The 23,299-nt window shown below is 37.7% G+C and overlaps 1 protein-coding gene across 2 annotated transcripts in view; it reads left to right on the top strand.

Annotated features, from left to right (window-relative positions):
• STAG1 (STAG1 cohesin complex component) overlaps positions 1-23,299 on the top strand; it is a 155,478-nt gene that overhangs the window by 56,053 nt on the left and 76,126 nt on the right. For both annotated transcript variants that reach the window (XM_009813638.2, XM_009813630.2), the window contains exons 5-8: positions 5,728-5,804; positions 11,427-11,631; positions 14,437-14,588; positions 18,951-19,024. In XM_009813638.2, coding sequence (XP_009811940.1) covers positions 5,728-5,804; positions 11,427-11,631; positions 14,437-14,588; positions 18,951-19,024 — 508 coding nt within the window. The remainder of the gene's footprint in view (positions 1-5,727; positions 5,805-11,426; positions 11,632-14,436; positions 14,589-18,950; positions 19,025-23,299) is intronic.

Here is a 23,299-nt window from a genome sequence, read left to right as displayed (position 1 = left end):
GAATTCTAGCAAGAGAACAACTTGGTTGAATCATGTGCTATGCAGTGTTCTGAAAATCAAAATGGAATGTGAAAGATCTAAGAATTAAAGATTCAAGAATTGCAGGAGTATGTTGGACAAAAGCAGAGCAATTCATAAAATAAGTAAAACAAAATTAAGGGTAACAAAATTATATTCTGGTATGTAAATTAATAAGCAGAAGGTCAATTAAAAAATTGGGCTGCAGCAAAAGAATACACTTTTCTTATGTATAGTGTGTATCAGATGAATGGTAAGGCGTTAACATTGCAGGGAGATTGCAGAGAACGCACTCAAACATATTTGGGGAACTGACAGATATTTGGGTTTGGTTTTGCTGTAGGAGAGTAGACTTAGACAAACCATTAGAATTCTTTTTAAGTGTTGCCTGTGATTCTCTGTTTGATAAGGTTTTAATTGCATGAGGCTGTGCTTTTTTTTTCTTGCCATTGGGATTCTTGCTGATTCATTCAGTAAGAGTTCACCATTTAAAGCTGTTCTAAGGATGAATTAGGGCTGTGTCTTTTAGGAAGATACTGGCTTTTGAATAGTGCTTCATTGGCGGCAGAAGGTGGGCAATGTAGAGTCCATGTGACAGGAAGAATTGGGGAATAAGTCAATAAAAGGGTCTTCTATTCCTGCATATGCTGTGAAAGCTGAAATTCAACTAAGTATTTAGGCTAATGTCTTTCTAGAATCCTGACTTCTGGTTTCAGTAAAGTGTTCCAGTTTTCAAGCACAGAAATCAATGGAAAGTTAGGAGCCCTGATGGGATTTAGGAGTCTTAACATCTATTTGGATGTGCTTCAGCTGTACCAATACTGCTTCCATTTAGATTAATGATTAATGCCTATTGATTCCAGTGAGGTAAGATCTACTTCAGTGTTCCTATGTGATCATGAGCAAGCCACAGAAAATAAACTTTTTTATTGGTGTGAGTAATTTCTGGTTAGTTTCAGGCAGCTCTCTTCTGGGAGCAGTAAATGAAGTGTTACAGAAGTGTACCATGACCCAAGTTGAGCAGTGAGAAATAATATGCTCTTTACAATTTGACTTCAGTCTTTGTTTATCATCTTTCATATGGAGATTTGTCACTAGCACTTCTGAGACAATTAAAAACTGCACTTACAGACATTGTAGGAGTGGATTATTTCTTATGATGTAAATGGTAAGTGGGGAGAAAGGTATAGGAAATGCACATTGAGTGATATTGAGGGAAAGAAATATTGCCCATCCAGCCATTCTCTCATCATCATCCATCCTTGCAAGATCTTTATTAAACTTGCCCTCTCTTGACAATTTCAACAGTCAAGATTACTTCTCAGTGCTCTGATCCCAACTATCAACTTGCAGCTAATGCAAAAGAGTACGTTGCCTTTTTCAAATGATACTCTCCAGTGCAAATATTTTAGTGTCTTCATCTTGATGCCTTTATAAATCTTTCTTCTGCTTACTGTTTTTCTGGTTTGTGCGGTTGAGAGATACTAATCAGTCACCACAAATTTAAGTAAGGTCCCATGATTAATCCTCCTTAGGCAGGAGACTGTGGGCTTGCTTTATATCCATCGATTTTAGTCTTGAGCTGCAGTTTTCCCACCACTTTTCTTGCAGCTTACTCAGTTTGGGCAGGTGGTCCAAAAGAGAAGGGAGAAAATGGGCTGAGTAACTTCAATGAATAAAGGTACCAGAGATGAAAACTGACTATATAATATAGTTAGTATACTACATAGTATGTCATTTATTACCGTCAGCAGTTCAGATTTCAAGAGACCATTTGCTAGTGAGTAATTTGTTTTCATTAATAGTGTTTAAATGACTGTGGACTATTATAGCTGGAGTACCACTTCTGCAGGGGCCTTGTTTCTGTCATATAAGCTTCCCTTCCCTATAGAAATACCAGAACTGCCATATGCAGGAGGCCATTGGAGTGTAGTGTTTGGTATGATGGTGTTCCCTGATTTCTAGCAGTGGTTAGTACCTTCTGTTTGAGAGGAGGAAAGGTATTCATGGGAGAACCTGCATCCAAAGAGTTCCCTCTTTAACTCCTGATGTTAAAGGTTGGTGGTTGCTCAAACTTGAGAGCTTACACGTCTTACAAAGCCCTTGGAGATTGTTATTGTTACTTTTCTTTTGCAGGGCTTACTATTATAACTGGTTAGTCTTCTCACTATATGTTTTGAAGCCACTGAATCTGTGGTATATCTCCTGGAAATGTTAGATCTTGTTTTGTACACAGTTTTTTGGGTTTTTTTTAAAGTGTATTCATCCAATTTTGCATAGGCCCTTTTAGTCTTTCTCTTCTCTAGTTGAAATAATGTTGTCTTCTGTATGGGTTTTTTCTTTTAACTTTTAAAAGCCAGGTTGGGTGACATGGTTAATTATTGACGAATTGATATCTGTCTTTAGCTGAAAGTTAAACTGGAATTTTGTCATTAAGGAAATATACCTACATGTCAGTGAGAAGACTTTGTAAAACACAATGGGTGTGAGTAAGTTTGAACAGAGAACATAGTACTGAAGTGGAATAGGCTTCTCGATTTGTTAATGCGCTAAGAGAATTTAAATCCTCTTCACTAGATACAGAGTGAGAGCTTTATGATAGAGGTAAAACTCAGTTTAGAAAAGGATAAAAGACTAGTAACAACACGAGTAAGGCAGAGACCATAGGAATGCACTCCACACCTTCAACTGTATTTTATAGAAAATCTGTTATATTTTAAGGATTCACTTTAAAATGGGAGAGTTTAGCTTTTCACTAATCATAAAAACTTTGAACAGTGTTGACCAATGCAGTATTGAAATGTTGCGATGACACCATGAAATGTGTTGTGAGCAGAGTCTTCGCAGCATATTTATGGAGTGTTAAATCAGTTTCCCAGAAAAACAGACAGGATTGTGTTTTGGGCAGGTGGGGGAAAGGTGGTGGTAGGAAAAGCAGTCAGGCCAAAGCTATTACCTACTGCCAGGTAAGTAGAAATGCTCATTTTGTTTGACATGACTTGCAGTAAACTTTGTCATAAAAAGTGGAGGAAAGAATGAGACATGACAGTGAGTTGGTAAGTACTGTTTGTCTTCACTCCTCTCAGTGCTTGTTGACACTTCTTTGGCAGTGTTGAGCTCTTGTCCACCCTGGCATCCCTTGGAGATGTCAAGAGTTTGTTTCACCCTGTGCATGCCCCTGCCCGATGCTCCCAAAGAGCTGGACCATTGCTTGTTTGGAAGATGTGTGTAGAATCTACAGCAGCCTTATCTCAAACACCTCTGCACAGTGATCAATAGAAATCCTAAAGTGCCCAGGAGATAGATGATGCTGTCTCAGTTTTAGTCATGGAAAGTAAAAAGCTTTTCCATGATGCAAGGGAGACTGCCTGTGGTCTGTAGTCCTGCGTTTGCAGCCTCTCCCCTTGGCCAATTTAGTGGGCAGGTTCCATGTGTCTGTGGCACAGTATAATTTGTTGTCTGATAGTAACATGGGGGGGTATGCACATACAGTACGAACCATCGGCTTACTTTGAGCACTGATACTGCATCTGCAAAGTTGCTGAATTAAAGAAGCAGTGCTTTAAGCTGTCACCTCCTGAAACGGATTCCTTGAGAGAAATTGTTCAAGGAAAAATTATACTTGACTGTGAAGTAACATGCAGGAGGTCATTTAAGAAGTAACAATATCTGAGCCACCAAGTAATACTGACCACAGTATAATTGCATTCCGTACCCTCAAGGAGAAAAGATATAGAGAACCACAACAGAATTACACAAAGTGGAAGGGAGATTTGAATTGTGTGAAGTGCATTAACAAGGAATTTTAGTTACAGTATTTTTACTTTTTCTGATGAACTAACATGGTTATATAGTACATGGAAGGTATTTAAGGTTATTAACAGAAGTCGTAAATAGGTAAGTATAAAATTAGAATCAGGGCTATAAAAATAAAATAAGAAAGGTCAGGGTTATTCAACGAGGGTTACATTACCAATGAGAAGAGCAACAGAGGACAGCATACAGTGAGAGAAAGAGGTATTAATGCAGCTGAGGTGGATTTCTAAGAATAGCTGTCTACTAGTGAATACTCTGAGACATACTGTGAAAGTGTTTCACTTATTCAAAACAAAACTTTCAGTACTGGGGGAAACATTAAAATATAGCTGCAGCATTTACGGATGATGTAAAAGCCAGGAAAACAGGTCTTCAACTGTCATATGGTAGTATTCTCTTGGATTTCTTGTTTTATATTAATATATTGCATTACTATTTGTTTATTAATAATATGTAAATTGCCATGCACAAACTTAAATCGCCATTGTTAGAACTGAGGTTGACAGTGTTACCCGGTGTGGAATAGATAATAAGTGAATATTATTTCATGAAGAAGCAAAACCAATTAAAGAAATCAATATTTAAGTTCCGTTGTAAAACAGTACCTCTACTAAGATATAGAGGATTGTGGTGCTGTAATTGTGCTTGCATGTTTTGAAATGCGTATGTTTCTATTGCTTGTTTTTCAAGGAATAAAATATCAGAATTAAGACATTCTCATAATATTCAGTATACTTAAATTATCATTATTTATTCTTTGTAGAGGGACTAATACTATTAGCTGTTAAGCTTCTTCTACTATGGTTTGAATTTTTGGAGCCATGCAGTGGTTCATTAATCCAATTGAACTTTTTGCAAAAGCCGGGAGACTTACTCTTTGTAATGTTAATGATGTTGGGATGGATTTTGTAGCTCTGCAGTTTGCTTAATTTTTCTGCATTTCCTCCATTACCAAAATAAGATTGTGAAGTGGCAAAAAGAAGATCGTGCATTAGCAAGAAAAAAAAAACGTTCTCTGTGTTGACTTGTGTTATATGGTTGGATATTTAGAAAATGTCTAGTTGCAAAGGCAATAATGTGTAAAAATATTTTATTCATTTATACTCACTGATTTTAGGATCAAGTCACAAGAATTTTCATTTATTGCTATTGTGTTGTTATATTTTCAATTTTGGTAGCTTTGTTCAATTTACAATGAAAAGTTAATCCTATCAACTTCGCTGTTCAGGTAACAGGGGGCAATGGCATGATCCAAATGAAGGAATAACATACAATTGCTGCTTTTGGTCCTGAGCTGGCTCAGGAGCTTGGAAAGACTTGCTGATGGTAGCACCATATGATGCAATTGTGCTAGCTCTGGTCTTCAGGTGCTGTAGCTCCGTTCCCACAGTGCTGTGCCTAAGTCAGTAAGCCGTGCTGGTCCTGAGCTAAGCAGTTTGAAAACCACTCCTGTGTCTCTGCAAAGAGATCATGGTATATCATATATCTGTAATCCAGGTGACCCAGCGGAAAAAGTGGAGAATTACTAGAAGTGGCTGTGGAACTGAAAGATGGTCTTCATTTTATTTTGCACATAAAATTAAAAACACTTGGCAACTGCAGACATGAGTCCTACATTGCTATCACTTCTGTATCACACTTGCTCAGTTGTAAAGAGTAAAAAGATGGAAAATTTTACTAACTCCTAGTCTGATAGCACTTTACAGAATAGAGGATTTATTTTTTTTACCCACTTCTTCAACAGACAGTCTTGTTCGATGTGTTCCTGTTATTATTGCATTACACACTCTTTCATATGTATTACTGAGCTGTAAGTTTAGCAGCAGAAAAACACTGGTATTTTGACGTAACAAAAAATGGGTTAATTTCTTTTGTTCCTTCATTACATTACAGGTACTGTAAGAATTGAAATGTTCAGGAACATGCAAAATGCAGAAATCATAAGGAAAATGACAGAAGAATTTGATGAGGTATGGTATACAAATAGATCTTTAAACATTACGAAATATATTGCAATATACTTTTGTTTTAAAATAAAAATGCAATGGGCAAGAAACCAGTGGTTAAGCAATGTCTCAGTGTGAGGAACTGCACTGACAAGCAAAGCAGCGATTTAAACTATTGGATGAGGAATAACGAGCCAGCGTGTGCTTTAGGAAAGAATAAGAATGGAAACCCAAAAAGTAATACAATAATTTGAAAAGGTAGTTATACTTGCTCATCTTGAAAAGTCAGTGTTGTGGGTTGAGTAGGCTCTGGATGCTGAAATATTGGTACTGAAAAGTTTGTGAATTAGCCAGTTTGAGGGCATAAGTGTACTATCACACAAAAGCATGGAGCAATCTCACATCCGGTGGCGTAAGAGAGCCTAGCCAGGTCTGACTGTACTAGAACTAGCCTGGGTCCATGCTAGCTCTGGTCTGGATCCATGTAGACCCTCATATATCTTTGTATGGCTTTAGGGATATCCTTGTCTGTCCGCGTCCTGGGTATTAGATGGGTTAATAAGAGGAAGCAGTAAAAAGAACTGTAGAAAGTTTTCTCATCCCACTGAAATTGGTGGTGGTATTCTGGATTCTGAAGTTCACCTCTTGGAACTGTCATCATACAACAGAGAACTCAGTTCCTGAGACAGGACTGCAGGCTTGGCCTTTGCAGCATTCTGCTCTGTTTTCTGTGTGCAAATTGATGTTTCATTCATTTGAAATGGCAATTTAATCCAAATAGTAACTTGACGTGAAAATTACCATTTTAGAACAGTACAGAAAGAAATTATCTTTCAGAACATCTAAGCAGTTTGTTTGAAACAGGTGTATTACAATACAGATTGGCTATCTTCTGTCAAAATAAACATGTTCCTAATGGCGAACGCTTTTTAGCTTTGAGATTTTTGAACTGTATTTCCTTTTATTTTTCATGTATAAAAAACTTAAATTTTCTGAGTGTTCATTTTGTTAAGTGAGGAAAAAAATGGTGAAACATGAATTTTCTGTATGACAGCAGTGTCTCTTTCTGACCAATTCTAAATGGAATGCCAAGGCTGTGATTCAAAAAGTTAAGCAGGAAAACTATAAATGTGAACACTGCTCTTTCTCAGGATTTTCTTCTGCAAGATTTCAATCTTGTTCGTGGCCTTGAATAAGTTTAACTATGTACTTAACTGCAGCCCTGTAGATGCTCCTTTTGCTGTACTCAGGTATTCAGTCAGGGCCTTTGTGTACGGGTGGGATAGGGTACAGTGGATAAAATTTAGGTGTACAATAACGAACAAAAGAATTGTATCAATTCATGCTACATTCTGGCTGAATTAGTTTTGCTTTTTAAAACATCACCCAACTGAAGTTAATAAAATGCAGTGAATTTTTACTAGTGTAATTTGAAAACAGGATTGGATATTGTCTTTAGTCTAGCCCCATTATACAAAATAGAATGGCCAAGGCACTGTCCAAAAGCCAAAGAACACTGATTTTGCTCAGGAGAGGATTGTCCCACAGCTGATGGAAGAAAGTATTTCTCAAAAAACCCTTTTCAGAAACTGTCAAAAGTTTTTTCTCAAAGGAGAAAAAAACTCTTCCTTATGCACAGTACATATCTCAAAGAATTACTAGTACATAAGCTTTCTTTCTGCATTACCTAAGACTTTTCAGAATTTTTACAGTTGTAACAGAAAGTTTCTGTTCTAGCTTCTGCCTTAACACTTGAATAGATTTGTGAAAGAATTTGTGGGTTTTAATATAAAAGCGTGACATTATTAGTCTTAGACCACAACCCAGTGAATATTTTGAAATCTGGAATAAACTCATACCCTGTTAGCAGTGGAAAACATTTTAGAATTTAGTGCAGTTTTGTACCAATGTTCATATATCAGATGATCACAGCATAGTAAGTTTATAATTGTTATATGACTTATTTCATATTATATGGTATATGACCTATGTTCATACTGCTAGTCATACTATTTCAGATTGGTCTGTGCCTAGCAGGATGTCATAGTTGCAAAAAAGACCTGCCAAAATATAAGCTTTTAGAACAAGAGCAGCTTACATTACTGTTCAGGGTAAAACACATAATGAAACAAACAAAATCTTTCTCGGTCTTCAGCAGATTGTAAAATTGCAATTGAGGTTGGCCTAGCATTAGTACATCTTTTTGCCCTCTGTTTAGTGTCCACCAATTAAAGATTAAGAACAACAATTATTTGTTTCTGGGAGAGCTGTTGGTAGCAGACACCATTTGCCAGTAACAGTCCTTTGACTAAAGGCAACACAAGCTGAATTTGGCAGATCTGCAGGGTCATTCTCAACCTTTCTTTTCTTGCTGGAGAAAGGAGAAGAGAACCCAGGCAGATCTAATTCTTGCCTCCTTTCAGCAGTGCCATTGGCTGTGCTCCCTGACTCAGTGCAGACCGACTAGGCTTCTTCCTTGAGCCCATCCTGCCACTGGATTTCTTCATTTTTTTGAAAGTCTGTGGTAAACAATGAAAGAAAGGGAGCCAGAAGGAGACCAGCAGTGGTGGCTGGGCCGAGTGGTCATCCATTTTCTCAGTAAAGCACCACCATTTTCTGTATAGCTGGGAACAGGCCTCAGTTCTTCATTCCAAGTATTACTGTTGGCGTTTCACCTGTAATATCTCTTCCAGTATCCCAGGACTCCCAAATCCCAATGTCCATCTCCCCATGTCATCCTGAGACAAAGCAGTTGCCTAGGGCTGTTGCCACCAGAACATGTCCCTTGCCCTGCTGTCCTGTCATGCCCCTAAATCCCATGTCAGTCTATGAAAAGTTAATGGTGTGACTGTGTGGGAGTGAAGGAGAATGAGAAAGTTTGTGACACTCTCATCAAAATAATTAGGACAGTCTATCAGCCCAACCTGGCTTCATTGTCATCTTCAGATGGCGAGTTTCAGATGGAGACCATCCCCCTGTTAGCATATTTTCCTCCCTGTATCAAAATGTATCTAAAATGCCAGGTCTGTTGTCAGATTAGGATTGAAAGGGGCTAGTGCTCAGTGGTACATGTGTGTAAGTGGTATAAAGTACGTGTTGTCATATTTGTGACATAATATATAATTTCTACAAGCCTAGAGCTAATAGGAAAAAAAGCACAAATGTAGTATTAGCTAGGGGAGAATCTTGCATTGTCTATTCATTAGCACAGTATGCTGCTCAGAAAATACCTTACTCTCCATTGAAGATGTTCAGATTTGCTGCTTTCTTTACTTTTTCAAGATCATCGCCTTGTTTTGTCAGTGCTGCAGTAATCAGCTGGCTGCTGGTTCTAATTTCTGCATTTATGGCAGGGATTGAAGCATTGATTTTCCTCATCATGAGTGGAGGAACACTTGTGCAGGACTTAAACGATGGAAATAACTTTGTTGCTGCCACAAGTTCAGTTTGAGACAGGGAATTCCACTGACATCCATCTGCTGCACTATTTGGGTGCTTGGCTTATGAGTACAGGTATTTTGTAGATGAATTCCCTCATAATTCTTGTGCTGGGGTTAGCAGGTGAACAAAAACTTGTTTTGTTTTGAGTTCTGTAACCATTTGACCATCAAGTATCACATGTCAGTGTCACTGATGTATCACATTTTTATTGGTATTCAAGAACAAAAGATCCAATAAACTGGCTATATTGTAAATTTATTCTTCCCATTTGGGCCAGATGAGATGTTCTCGGTGCAGTCTTCAGATGCCTTTTGAAGGGACTGTCTAATACGTAATTGTAGGTTAGAAATACATCATACAAATGTGAGTAGTTACACAGCGCTAGAGATTCTGAGGATCTATTTCAAAAAATTATATATACATACCTCTAGAAAGCATATATTATGTACGTAAGTTCACATGCAGAGTTCCCACAGGTACTATGCAGGCAGGGACTTAATGTGGAGATTATTTGTGAAAATAAGGTGTAAGCAGGGAGAAGAAAAGGAGTCTGGGGTGTTCATATGGAGTTACTGTCAGAAAAACATTGAGGAGAAAGCTTTAGCATTTTAATTTCAGTCCTAAATTTAAATCAATATGAGACTAATGCAGGGCTTGTATTTACATGGCAAGACACTGTACTTTGCTGAAATTCACTACCAAGAGCATTAGGCATAAACAGACAAAGAACACTTTGAAACACATGGCACAGTTGATGATGATGCTATTTAGTTTAGACTGTGTTTATCTGGGTTTCTACTACGTAACACTTTGGTCTGATTTACAGAAGTTCTGAGGACTCACAGCAACAATTGAACATGCTAGGAGATATCTTTATGGCAGGAGCTTTACAACGCTCCGCACTGTTTTTTTTAAACCAAAGCTCCTATTTCTCTCAAATTGGACATTCAAAGTTAGAAGTAAAAATGTTGCTCGTTAAGATAATGTCATTCAGCATTGCAGTGAATGAGACAGTAAGGTCATTAAGACTGCCTTATAATTTTGTCTTTTCTAACATTTGAGTGCTTGTCTTTGCAATTGTAATCGTTAATTTAGTATTACTGAAATGTGTGTGATTTGGTTAAATTTGATAGACGGGGTTTTTTGCTGCAGGGGAATATCGTTTATGAAGTTTAGGTAAAAGGTTATTTGATTACAGCTCCTCTATGCTTACATTACTGGCTTTACATCGTTCAGTCTCGGCGGTAAGACGAGTCCTGAGAGAAAAGAAGTGCTTGTTCTTCACAAAACCACAGAATAAATATGTACAAATGGATTTAACTTTGATACCCCTGACTTCTTATCTTGGGGGAGAGATTCAGGATGGAGCGTTATTGCCTTGATGTTTTGGATAATCTGGAATTGGCTTACAAATCAGGTGACCAGGGAGATCGCACTTAGTCTTTTTCACTGAAGGGGAAAAAAGCATTTTCTAATTAGGGGGGGCAGTCTCACTGAAATGCACTGTTGCTTGAAGTGTGAATAGTAAGAGCAAACTTGGAGAGGAGTTAAACTTAAGTGAACCAAGTGTTCGCATGCCTACTCCAATCTTGCAATAATCTTTGGAAGATGGAATGTATGAAACTGTTGGGGGTATGTGAATCACTAGTGAAATTTCCATTACTTCTATCAGAAGGCAGGGTTTACTACTAGAAAAAGGGTAAGTTTGTAAGATCAAAAAAGGGCAGTATTTACTTTCTGATAAGATCTCAATTGTAAACTTGAGTAAAGCAAAGTTTGTGGGGAGGGGCAGTCAGTTGATTGGAATATTAATACAGGGCTGAAGTGGGGATGGAGAGTGACACAAACCTCCAATAACACAAGCCTTTCTTTAGGTTTTGACCTTAAATACTTTGAAATACTCCTTTCTCATCCTTCCCCCCGCCACTTCCTAACCCAGGACACAGGAAAAGAATTGAGTCTTGATGCATATTTTGGACTATACAGAGCTAATATTGCAAGTCTAGAACAGTTATAATGAAGTCTTTGAAAAAGTGGTTTCATGCCAACAAGCTGCTTTGTTTATTGAAGAATAATGTGTTATTTGTTATTCTCCATTGGCTTGAATTAGCTTAGAAACTTAGACCACGATGGCTACAACAGCATTAAAATAAATTAAATGGGGGGACTTTTAATACTTAATATTTGCATTTTCTTGCTCTTCAGGACAGTGGTGATTATCCACTTACCATGCCTGGGCCTCAGTGGAAGAAGTTTCGATCCAACTTCTGCGAGTTCATTGGAGTGCTCATTCGACAGTGTCAGTATAGCATCATTTATGATGAATACATGATGGACACTGTGATCTCTCTTCTGACTGGTTTGTCAGATTCCCAGGTCCGGGCTTTCAGGCACACCAGTACATTAGCTGGTAAGTAAGCTAGTGCAGAGAAGAGTTTTTTCAAAGGAGTTGCTACTAATGAGCCAGTTTGAGAATTACTCCTAATTTTGATTGAGAAGGAATTTGACCAGCACTGAGAACTCTGGAAAGCTTGATCAAATCCAAGTACCATACATGGTATAACTATACTTAAAATACACTTTTTCATTTGGAAAGGAGTATGCGGAGGAACTTAATCTCAGAGATTCATGTCATACCCAGGGGCCTCCAGTGAATCCTGTGAATCAAAAGTGTCATGATTGTCTTGTATTTTGTTATTAGTTGTTAATTTGTTGTATAGAATTATCGTCATAATTTTGTATTTTGGAGTACAAATTTATTCTAAATAAGTGTCAAGAAAATTGTATTATCAAAGAATTTCAGTCGACTGAAAAATAAAATCTCTGCCTTCACTCTTGAGAAGCGTTAGGTTTGGGAGCACTGGGTCTTAGTTGTAGGTCTCGCTGTCTTCTACCTCCAGCCACGTTGCACCTTTCAACACAGCTGCCTACTTCTAAGGAAAGCAGTGGGTATGTCATTAGATAGAAATAGACTTTTCTAGAGTGTATTTCATCAGACCTATAGAAGAATTGTCCTGTAAGATGGATGAATTGCTCTCTAGAAGTAACTATTTTTTTCCAATTACAAAGCAATACTAGAGTGGCTAGTTTGGATATAGGTGTCCAGAGCTACTTACGTCTGGTGATATCTTTCTGCTCATCTCATGTGCTGAATACATCTTATTGGAAGATTCTTCTCCCTAGACAGTTCATAGATCATGCCAAATATTTGAAGCCTTTACAGGACACAGTTGTCATAATCTGAATATTTCTACTGCCAATATTTGTTCCTGATTTAGTTAGTCTTTCCACAATCAGCCCTCTACAATTTTGTTCAGGTTTCCAAGTGTAATACCCAGTGTCCAACAAATTCAGTCAGAATTTGTTTAAAATTTCACTTCTTGCAATGAAACTAAGTAAGAGGCAGATTTCCAATGATATTGAAAAACCAACTCCAGATATGATTGGAGTTTGATTTCAAGATTGAAAAACAAAACCTTCAACTCACAGTGACCGAACTCTTTTGGAAACCCATCCCCTTGCATTCTTCACCTTACTCAGTAACGGGATCGTAAAAACAGGAATTACGCAGGTGTAAGTTTCCAGGTTTAGAGTTTCCTCTAAAATTCGGTATTCAAAGGTGAATACTATTTGAGCTGCAGATAACCTGCTGGAAATCTGTGCCTATTATTTAAACTGAGATGGAAACTGTATTCCTTTCCAGCTGATATTGATTATCTTCAATTCCAGGTGATTTTGATTTGCTGTTTGCTTAGCTTGTCCTTGATTGTTTTATAGGAGATAGATCATGGAGTGAGGATAGTCGTGTATGCAGTCTGGTCTCTTATTTTGATTGGTTCATCTTTGTGTGGGACAGGTGTTTGAGAGGTTTGATTTTAAAGACAGGAAACAGCACCTTACATTAGAGGCATTATCCAAGACCTGTGCTGCGTGGAAGAAATAGTTGCTATCATTTGGAATGGATTACGTAGCTAGAAACTTCAAGCAAGGATAAGCAAATGTGAAGGCCAGGGATCATCACAACTAGCTTTAGTTATTTAAGCCATTGCTGGCTTCTTGATTAAATGTACAAGTATCTAGTGCTTACATTAGGAATAGGAGCTGCTGAAGATAATTTTCTAGTGATAATACATGCCATTTATTTATTTATTTTAACACGTGAGAGCTTTGTTTTGATTCTGCAAATTTCCTTCAAGCTAGTTTTTGCACATTTAATTATGTTGCTATCCTGCAGAGCAGAGGTCAGCATGATGCCATGGAGCTCAGTCTTGATAAAGATTATGAAAATCTACTTGTGGAATTTCAGTTATTCATGAAGGAGTGTTTTTGTGGTCTTTGTTTTCCATTTTCCTCTGTGCTAGCCAATTGGAATGAGAAACGATTCACTATAGCAAGAAACTAAGGCAAGAATTACATGTGGGTGCTTCCACAGTTACCAGCTTTGAGCAATAGCAAGATAAGATAGAGTTACTGTACGAGTCGCTTCACTTGTCCGTTTGTATAGTTGCTTTTCTACCTTGAAGACAATGCTGCATGTTTAGCCAGAGAGGATGTGACGGTTTCTTTGTGATACACTATGTAACCACACAGAACATGGGAAAGACCCTTATTAATGTTTTTTTAAACATAAATTAAGACAGAAAAACATACATGAACAGTATTATATCCAGCATGTGTGAAAATGCATATAAAGGGTTACATAAAGTTCTAATTGTACTTTTATACAACTATACATTGACTTTAGGGTGATGTCAGACTTACTTTCAGAGAAACAGTGCTGTGGTCCCTTGTAAACTGAGTAATCCTCAATAGCTATTGGTTAAGCATTACCCTTCATATGGAGCCATTTATAATGATACTTAATGATTCTTAGTAGAGAAATGTATGTAACTCCACAGTAACTGGCTTCATGGTGTACACTGAACCTGCAGATTCACATGCTTGCTCACTGACCTTATTGCACTCAGAACTTGTGTAATTTTCTGGAGAAGATGGCAAAGAACATTGCCTGGAGCTCAGTGTGGTATATATACTCTCTTTTCTGATCTTTAGATGAGCCAGGCGACCTGAGTATTGCTTGGGTGGGAAGTGCCTTTCCAGATGGCTTTGTGTCAGGGTCGAGTTGGTTATTTTCTGTGGGTATGGATCTGCTCAGGCAACATTTTTGAACTCTGACTACAGGTAAAGAGTCATATTCTGTCTTCTGCCTTTGCAGCTATGAAGCTTATGACTGCTCTTGTGAACGTTGCCTTAAACCTGAGCATTCATCAGGATAATACACAGAGGCAGTACGAAGCTGAGAGAAACAAAATGATTGGCAAAAGAGCTAATGAAAGATTGGAGCTGCTGCTTCAGAAAAGAAAAGAGGCAAGTGAAAAGATGAATTTTTTTTTCTCCTGGTTCACGTGCATTCCCTCCAACAGAAAGTCCAGGGTGGTTTGTGACTTGAGTACCATAGTGAGAAACAAGAGATTAGTTCTGTAGTTGTGTTTGTGTGATCGCAAGCATATTACTTGGGCTACATTTTAAAATCTTGTATTAGCACAGTCAGTTTAGTTTGTGTGCTGTTCTGCACGCACAGGGTAATTCCTATTCTCAGGCTTGTGTATATGACCAGGCAGGAAGAAAATTAGTCTCCAGTTGTAAGTAGTAACTGTTTTGGTTATGTGAAAAGATTTTGAAAAGAGGATCACATGTAGTCCCTCACTGCACTGCCCATTTTTCCCTTTGATCACTGCAATTATTGCATAGTGTCTCATTAGTACTTCTTTTTGTAGCTACTTTCAAGAAACACTGGAGTGGGGGCTATAGCACCTGGTCTCAGGGAGAAGAAGCTAGGGAGACATTAAAGTCGCTTTTAGTAAGTACCAGTCTGGCATTAGGTGAGCAAAATCATTAGAAGGTTGCTGTAATCATCCCTAAATAAAGTATTATATCCCAGGAAATTCAGTTTTAGAGTTGTACTTAAAAGAAATTTAAAGATGACAAGTGCAAAATGAATATTTACACACCCAAACAGCAATAATCTGTAAAGATGCCATGTAAAACTCGTGAGATTGATTGCTTGAAAAATTGAAGTATATATATCTTAGATTTAAATTTATTATTTTTAATGTAATAGTTTTGAATATATTTCCTCCACCACTGTTTTACTCTGTGGCAATTTAAGGATGTCTGGGTGCTTTACCTATATGCACCTTGGATTCTTTTAGGTATAACTTTGACTCAAAATTGCTTGACTTTATAGTCTTTGTCTGGGGATAATTACAATTATGTATTTTTATTTTTATTTTACCCCTACAATCTGTAACACAATTTTATTTGGCTTTCATAGTTCTTAAAAATCATGCATTAAGGTACAAATCAAGAATGATCTCTCCTGCCCAAACTGCAAGGGAAACATTTTAAATTAAATATTAAATTCAATGTCAGCCTTAAAGCATTTTAAAAAGCAGAATTGCTTTGTCAGAATACCTGGAGCACACTTTCTATTCCAGATTTTTTGACTGTTGCTTTGAATTTCCAGAGAAGGGCAAAGTCACTAATTACACTGATTAACTTGGTTCAGTGTCTCTGTGTCTATGGACATCCTCTATATTGGTTCCTTCAGCTGTTCTTTTCCATGTCTTTTGGAGATGCAGTATATATTTGCTCTGGGGAGACTTTGAAGCAATGATGCCCAGGCTAGCACGGGGCTGTGAAACCCTGAAAGAAGAATGAGCATTTGGCAAACTTTAACTTTTGATATGTATGTTAAGTCTCTCTCATATCACTACTCACTGTAACTAATCAAAATTTTGCATTAGGAGTAAGCCAGAGACGAGTGGTGATGCTTGAGTATGTCCTCAGATACGTGGTGTTAAGCATAGTAGAGGGCCCTGTAGAGAAGAGATTTATTAGGATTAGGTGGCGTAATGGCTCTGTGAAAGAATTCCTAACATAATGCTGTATTTTTCCTGTGTTTAAATATGTCGAATTTACAATAGTATTCTGTGCACTTTCTTAGTTGATTGTTTTCATGTAGTGCCATCGTAATAAACCCTCATAGGCACATACAGGGGCATGTGTTTACGTTCATGAAGTTATACAGGGACAGTTTGCAAGCTGAGTGGGGCAAATTAATCTCAAGTAGAAGAGATGGAACACTTTGAAGTGTTTCATTCTCATGTCATCTTCTACATGCCTAATGTGAGAGCAGTGTGTGAAGGTCTATTCTTGTCAGTGGGATTTTTCAACTAAACTGGATGATTTGTGTAACAATATGCCACAAAATAGAGGAAGTTGTGGTTTAGTTGCTGCCAGTAGTAATTCAAAATTTTTGCTTGTCATACGTGTCTTTTTGAGCTTCTCAAAATGCTCTCAGAGTCAACAAGAGAACGTTTCCCTTATTTTTACTTAGGTTTAAGGGAGGGAGTGTTAAATCACTTTTGCATTGGTAAGAGCAGGAATCCTGAGACACAAATGCTCTCTCAAGATGCCTGAAGTTAAGCACTCAAATTCAAGTACATGACCTAGAAAAGCTGAAGGGGTAAAAAGCAATTACAGTTTTGGAGAAAATTCATGTTTTTCAAAGAATTGTTGATTCATTACTAAATCTAAAATACATTTGAGAATTGTGTCTTTTAAATGTTAGCACACAAAAGTAAAAGGGATCTCACATGGGCATACTGAATCTCTGATTCTCCTCCTACACCAGCTCTGCCCCAGCACCTGGATCCCTGTATCAGTTATATAGCTGAGAACTTACCAGGTTTATAGCGAGCTCTAAATTCCATGCAGAAAAAGAGGGAGGAAGCCATCCATGCTGTCCCCTCATCTATGCTGCTTAGTCTTGTATGGTGCTGCTCCATTTTGCACTCAAAGAAATGTCGAAGTACACTTTTCTTCGGTATCTTAACCCTCTCATGGCTCATAAAGTTCAATCTCCCCTACCTCTCTTCTTGGTTCTCCAGGAACTTCCCCTTTCTCTTTCAGGGCCTCAGTAGTTTTTCAGGAGGCCTCCTGAGGCTTCTTGGGTCATTCCCCTCCTTGTTGTTCTCCACATTCTGTGCTAGGTTGTTTCTAGCCCCATGTTTCTGTGGGTATTTGCCTGCCTGTAGCCTGTGAAATCAACCAACTGAGGAGTGCTTAGAAATGCACGGTCTGTTTTGGGTTATCTATTCCTGAACATGCATTTAGTCTATGCATATTTGGGTTGAGCTGATGCTGAAAATAGTGCTTCTTCCAGAAGCCATGTCTAAATATGCTTGTTTTGTGTACCAGCCCTTTGGTATACGCAGAGCTGGTGTGCGCCCAACTTTTCCCCATGTACATAATCCCTTTTGCTATGAAATTAATTTCTTTAGCAGGTGTTTGATGTTTGACAAATTAGTCAAGAGTTCCCAATGCCTTGGTTTCCCCATATGCAAAATGGAGACGGTACCTCCTTACATTTTAGGAAACTGGGAGACTTCATTTACTGAATTTTGCAAGTTACTTTAGATCTTATCGGCAAGATACTGTAGAAATATTTGTAAACATGGCTTGAAAAATATAAACCCCTAGGTGAAAGTGTTTATGAGCTCATGCTATGCATGAAGTCAAAACGGCTGATCATAATTCTGCCTCTGGCTTTAAGAAGTTTTATCTGTTAAATATATATGTCCGTAATTACACAGGTTTTATAATTTTATGCATATATGCACTCTGTACTCGCAAGGCTCTGTTGTGGTTTTCATACTGAAAATGTGGAAAAGTTTATGTTCACACATGTTATGGTATTCTGCTTTGACATTAAGAAACACCTTGATGGAAGAATGATGTCTTTGAGTGTAGTAGCAGTTCTGCTCCAAAAGCTGATTGTACAAAATTGGCATCATCTTATTTAACAAAGCTGCATTTTGGTGTAATTAAGTCATACTTATTTCGTTTAGTACAAAAGCTGACAATAAGAGAATATTTTCATTGGTTCCAAGATGTTTCTTTAGGATGTATTAAGAGTTTTGTTGACACATACTAAGCTTTCCATAGTACTTACAAATGTGCTCATATCACACAGGAAATATTAAGTTTTTTAAAAAAACCACTGATTTATAAAAACACACCTTTTTCATTTGGGTTTGGTTTTTGTTTGGGTTTGGTCTGGTTTTCTGCAATCTAAGGCCTGGGACTGGACGTCAGGTGTGCTCCAATGTTAAGCACCCATGCTCTGATTGCGGAAAGCTTCCTAGTTCAGAAACTCAGTTATCATGGGCACTGAAGTTAAAGCAACTGACACTCATACTTAAGATTGAGAACATCTTTAAGCACTTCCCTTCAAGAGGACATTGAAATTTTCAGAGGGGATTCCTGATCTGTAACCAGCTTCATTTCTGCAGCTGTCATTCACTCACAGTTCTATCTGTTTAACTATGACTACAGGACTGCTGGCGTTACTGAACACATAGTCTCTACTTGTCTAAATTCCAGTAGCAAAACAATGGTGATCACCACCTCAAAGGACTAATTTGAAACTAAATTAATTGATGTTTGTAGAGAATGTTAACTTTCTTCCATTAAGGCATTGCATATATACGTATGTATATGCACACAATATAGGCATGTGCTAGAAAAGTAGAAAATGGTGACTCTGCTAATACCTTTAATTAAGTGCTCTTCCATGGTCTTCTAATGTTTCCCAATAAGAAATTGTAGAATATCTATTTATAATAAGCAGTGATCTTTTATTTATTTTTGTTTTGTTTTTTGCAGCTACAAGAAAACCAAGATGAAATCGAAAATATGATGAACTCTATTTTTAAGGGTATATTTGTTCATAGATACCGGTAAGAAAATGCATGCCAACAGCAGGCTCTGCTAACAAAGTGCAATCATAAATAATGTCAAGGGCAGTTTCTGTGTTGATTTTTCTTCTTATGGAATATTCTAGATGCCACAAAAGCAGTATCAAAAACACTGAAGTTATGGAAAAAATCTAAGTGTAACCCCTATTAATTACACAGTAGAGACATCCACACAACTTTATTTTAATTCAGTAAAACAATTTTAAGGAATTGTGGGAGACATGGAATTTGAATGTTTCTCTTTTAAAAACAAAAGTTGTCCAAGGTGGGAGCACAAACGTGACTGAAGAATAATATCTCTGAAGAATAATCAAATGATCACTGCATATCATAAGATATGGTTGTTGGGTACCTCTGCTCTGCATTTCCTTTTGTATGTCTTAAGTGTAAAGAGCAAATTTCTGATGTTTCCACCATATGTGCTTTAGCCACAACTTCAACTTTATTTTAGGCTTTTTCCTCCTTAAGTTACATAAGGACAATCAAAAGCCTTAATTCCAATTAACGTGTATTTTTTGTTTGTTAATTGTTTTGGGTATTTGTACCAAGAACATTAAAAAGTTATTGTGGTGTTAGCATGTCACAAGGGGTTTTTTTAATAGTTCACTGCTATGTCTTGTGAATACAAAACCGCAGCAGGTTATATATATATATTCATGTGCATGTGTGAGTGTGCACATGCATGTACTTCTGTTTACTTTAGAATTGCACAAATCAGTAGATTTGGACTGGTGCATGCTATTTTGGAGTATGGTTTATCAGATAGCAGTATTCTTTTAAAATAGATTTAGGGTTGTTTTGCATCATGAGATACCTCAGATCATCTGCAGCATCTTGGTGAAACCAGCTCTTTAAATGTTAATTGACTTACTGAACTCAAAAGATAAAATTCAAGGATACTAAACTATCCAATTAACCTTTCAGATTGAAGTTCTGGTTTAAAACTTTACCATTTAAGAAATCTTTTAGACAAATGACAGAAAACAAGAAGGGGTGTATGAGAAGAGGGTTAGAAGGTGAAGAGGAACCTGTAGTTCAGGTGGGCAGGGTTATTGTTATTATGGAGAAAACCATGCAGGAAACCTGGAAGAAGGGGTCTGTGCTAAGAAATATGTGCGTGTGAACAGCACTGAGAAGTTGGAGCATGTCTCTTCAGTACCCAAGCATGATACTTGAAAGAAAGCTTATAGCAGTACTGGGAGCATCGCTCCAAGGAGATCAGACATAGCAGCAAAAAGGGGATCTCAGTATAGTGATTGCTCAGAAAAGAACCTCTTTTCCTGCATGCATGTCACACTTACCTTGTTCTTCCGACCTTGTAGACTTACTCTGTCCCACACACCTGTGAGACAACTTCATTTGCTATCCATTTGTTTCTTCCCTCCTGAGGAAGTCATGAAGGAGGGGTGGTGAACTGAGGGGGTCTGAAAGGTCTGAGAGGCAGTGGAATTGGTCAGTAAGCCTTGAGCTACATGGCAACAGAAGGATGGTTATACAGAGTCAACAAATTAGGATATTAGCTCAGTATAGCACTCACACTATTTTTTTATGAAAGCAGCTTTTATGGTGTGTAGGTAATAAAGTTAAAGAAATTAAATGCAAAGAGTTTTTCCAATTTTCCCCCTTCAGAATTTAGTGTATTGTATCAAACAAGAAGTCACTTTAAAATATTTTCCTAGTAACTCATGCTCTTGTGTGGGGTTGGGAAAAGACTTTACCTTTTGATGGTCTGCATGCTGTTTCCTTTCCTCTTCTTTCTTTTCAAATCCTCCTTTTGTAACCCTGGTTTCTTTTCATGCCTTCTGCCACCATTAGTAAAGGCCTGATTTTGCTGATATTCTGTAACAAAGGAGAAGCCAAAAAAATAAACTCTGCTTATCCGTGCCCTGAAAAACGATGCCCAGGCTGACACTATTAGACCACTGAAGAATTTGCTGCCATCAGTCAAGTAGTGGTGTGCTCTGAGCAGGTTGGGTGGCACCACTTCTGCCACTGTTTAGAGAGGGTCAGAAGAAGTAACTGCTTCCAAGCCTGCCCCCAAGAGCCACTTCTATGAGGAGTCATCATCTCTCTGGCTTCCTTAACTTCTGTGAAGCTCCTAAGAGAGTCTGTTACAACACATACCTGAATATGAGTACTCTGTAGACAACAGAGAACATAAATTCAAATTTCTGCAGTCATATCTGTACAAGAACACAGAGGGAAAAAAAATATCCATATTAAAAACAGCTAATGGAAGAGAAAACCAGGGCTGCGGGGGGAGAAAAAAGGGAAGGATTTCAAACTATTAACTGCTTCCATAATGTTTCTTAAGCATTCCTTCTCTCAAATAGTTCAAATGATTTATAAACTTGACATCATTTTACAGTGCTTAGCCCATGCACAAGTGGTAATGATTTCAAAAGAACGTCATTTTAATTATTCCCAGAGAAGAAATCCCTTTCCATAATATGATTCAGACTCTGCCACAGCGATTCATACTTAGTGACCTTTGTAACTTAAATAGCAAGTCCTTGATCTAAACAAAAAGCCCCTCAAAACTGTTTCCTTGAGAATGTAGCTGTCTTCCTACTAATAAGCTAGGGTTGCAGTAAGGCTACATCTTCTTTCTGTAGATTGGCTTCCAATTTATTGGAAGGCTTCAATGCTCACTTCTCACATTAAAAAAAATAAATAAATCCAGAAATAGCTGAACAAAATTTTCTAGGTGTAATGTTAGTCTAGTGTTAACAGCAGATTTGGTCAAAAATTGAGATATTCTTAATAAACATGCAGGAGATGACCTACCTCATTGCGTATTTCCTTATCTCTTTCCTGAATCACTCTTTCTGACTATTTTTGTGTTGCTTTTTGACATATTTGGTTGTCCATTGATTATTTTTTTTATCATCTCTAAAACTGAGAGTTAGCATCAAAGAGGAGACCTAAGAGCAAATTCAGTTAGAGTCAAGTTGCTGAGCTCATATTGGTGAGTGTAAAACAGGCAGAGATGGACACTGTAGTAAATAGGGCCGTGAGGGTAGTCAGCCTCTGGAACGGGTTGTCCAGAGAGGCTGGAGAATATCTGTCCTTGGAAGTACTCAAAAAGTGATTGTACAAGGCATGTGTGGGGGCTTGGATATGGTGATGTTCAGAGGTCCTAATCTCACAATAACCAGTTTTGCGTCTGTATGAGTCTGATGCCTTTGTTATGTGGTAATGAGATACTATATACTGGTAGGTCCAGGATCTTAAAAGTAACCTTTTTGTTTTGTCAGAGGTTAAACAAGCTGAAAATTGCTTGCAGGATCCATGTATATTACCAAAAAAAAAAGGAGGGGAGGTCTGTTTCTTCATTTCAGTTGTGTCTGCATATCAGAGATTACTTTGATTCTGAGATTATTGCCACATAGCTTCTCAGATGTAAGAAGTATTTACAAAATGCTCATCACTCTCAACAGTTATCTGAGATGTCAGAATTTTGTTATTGATATTTACCTGGTTTTGACTTAGCAATGTGTGTCTGGACACACTTCCCTGTCAGAGGGTAAGATTCAGAAAATTCTTATTTGAGTCCCACTTCATAATATCTTTTTGTTTTGAATGCTCAAAGAGCTTTTCCTCCAGACGCGAATGTCCAGCAAAACAGAACTATTACTGTTTAAACTTCTGGCAGACCTGAATGGTGATCCTCAGACTCACAGACATGATGGTTTTGTGAATTTATTCAATGCAGTGGGCTTGTCCTGAAGTATTATTTTGGCAATACTGATAATTAAGGTAAAACTTGCCGAATGTAGATGCCATCTTTACAGAGAAGATGCTTCTCTCTTCTTTCAAGGCGTTCCTTTCCCTCCTACTGAGTAAACAGGATGATGATGACAAGTTGCATGTGAGTTCCGCTCTAGGAAATGAAGAGTGTTGCATGAAAAAAAGGGAGAGGGGATATTAGATGGAAATCTGGTAAGGAATTGGGTAAGAGACTGAGAGGAGCAAACACCAGTCAGCACAGGGAAATGAAAATCCAAACAAAACCATAGAAGAATCCTTTTCCCTCCCCCTAAATATGTTATCTTAAGGAGATGAAACACACATCTTGGGTGACAAGAAAATGCATTACGTTTTTATGTATGTTGAAAAAACAGGTAGAAATTACTGATACCATTTGTTGCTTATAGGCATAAAAAAAGACAAAGGCAAGAAGTTACATCTTTGTACTTAAATGAGTTTGACCTTAATATTAAGTTTAAAAACACACACTGCTCCCTTTCCTACAAA

The sequence above is a fragment of the Gavia stellata genome, chromosome 11, assembly GCF_030936135.1.
Source record: "Gavia stellata isolate bGavSte3 chromosome 11, bGavSte3.hap2, whole genome shotgun sequence".
Lineage (NCBI taxonomy): Eukaryota > Metazoa > Chordata > Aves > Gaviiformes > Gaviidae > Gavia > Gavia stellata.
The sequence above is the reverse complement of the archived record's forward strand: the minus strand, read 5'-3'. Positions and strand labels throughout refer to the sequence as shown.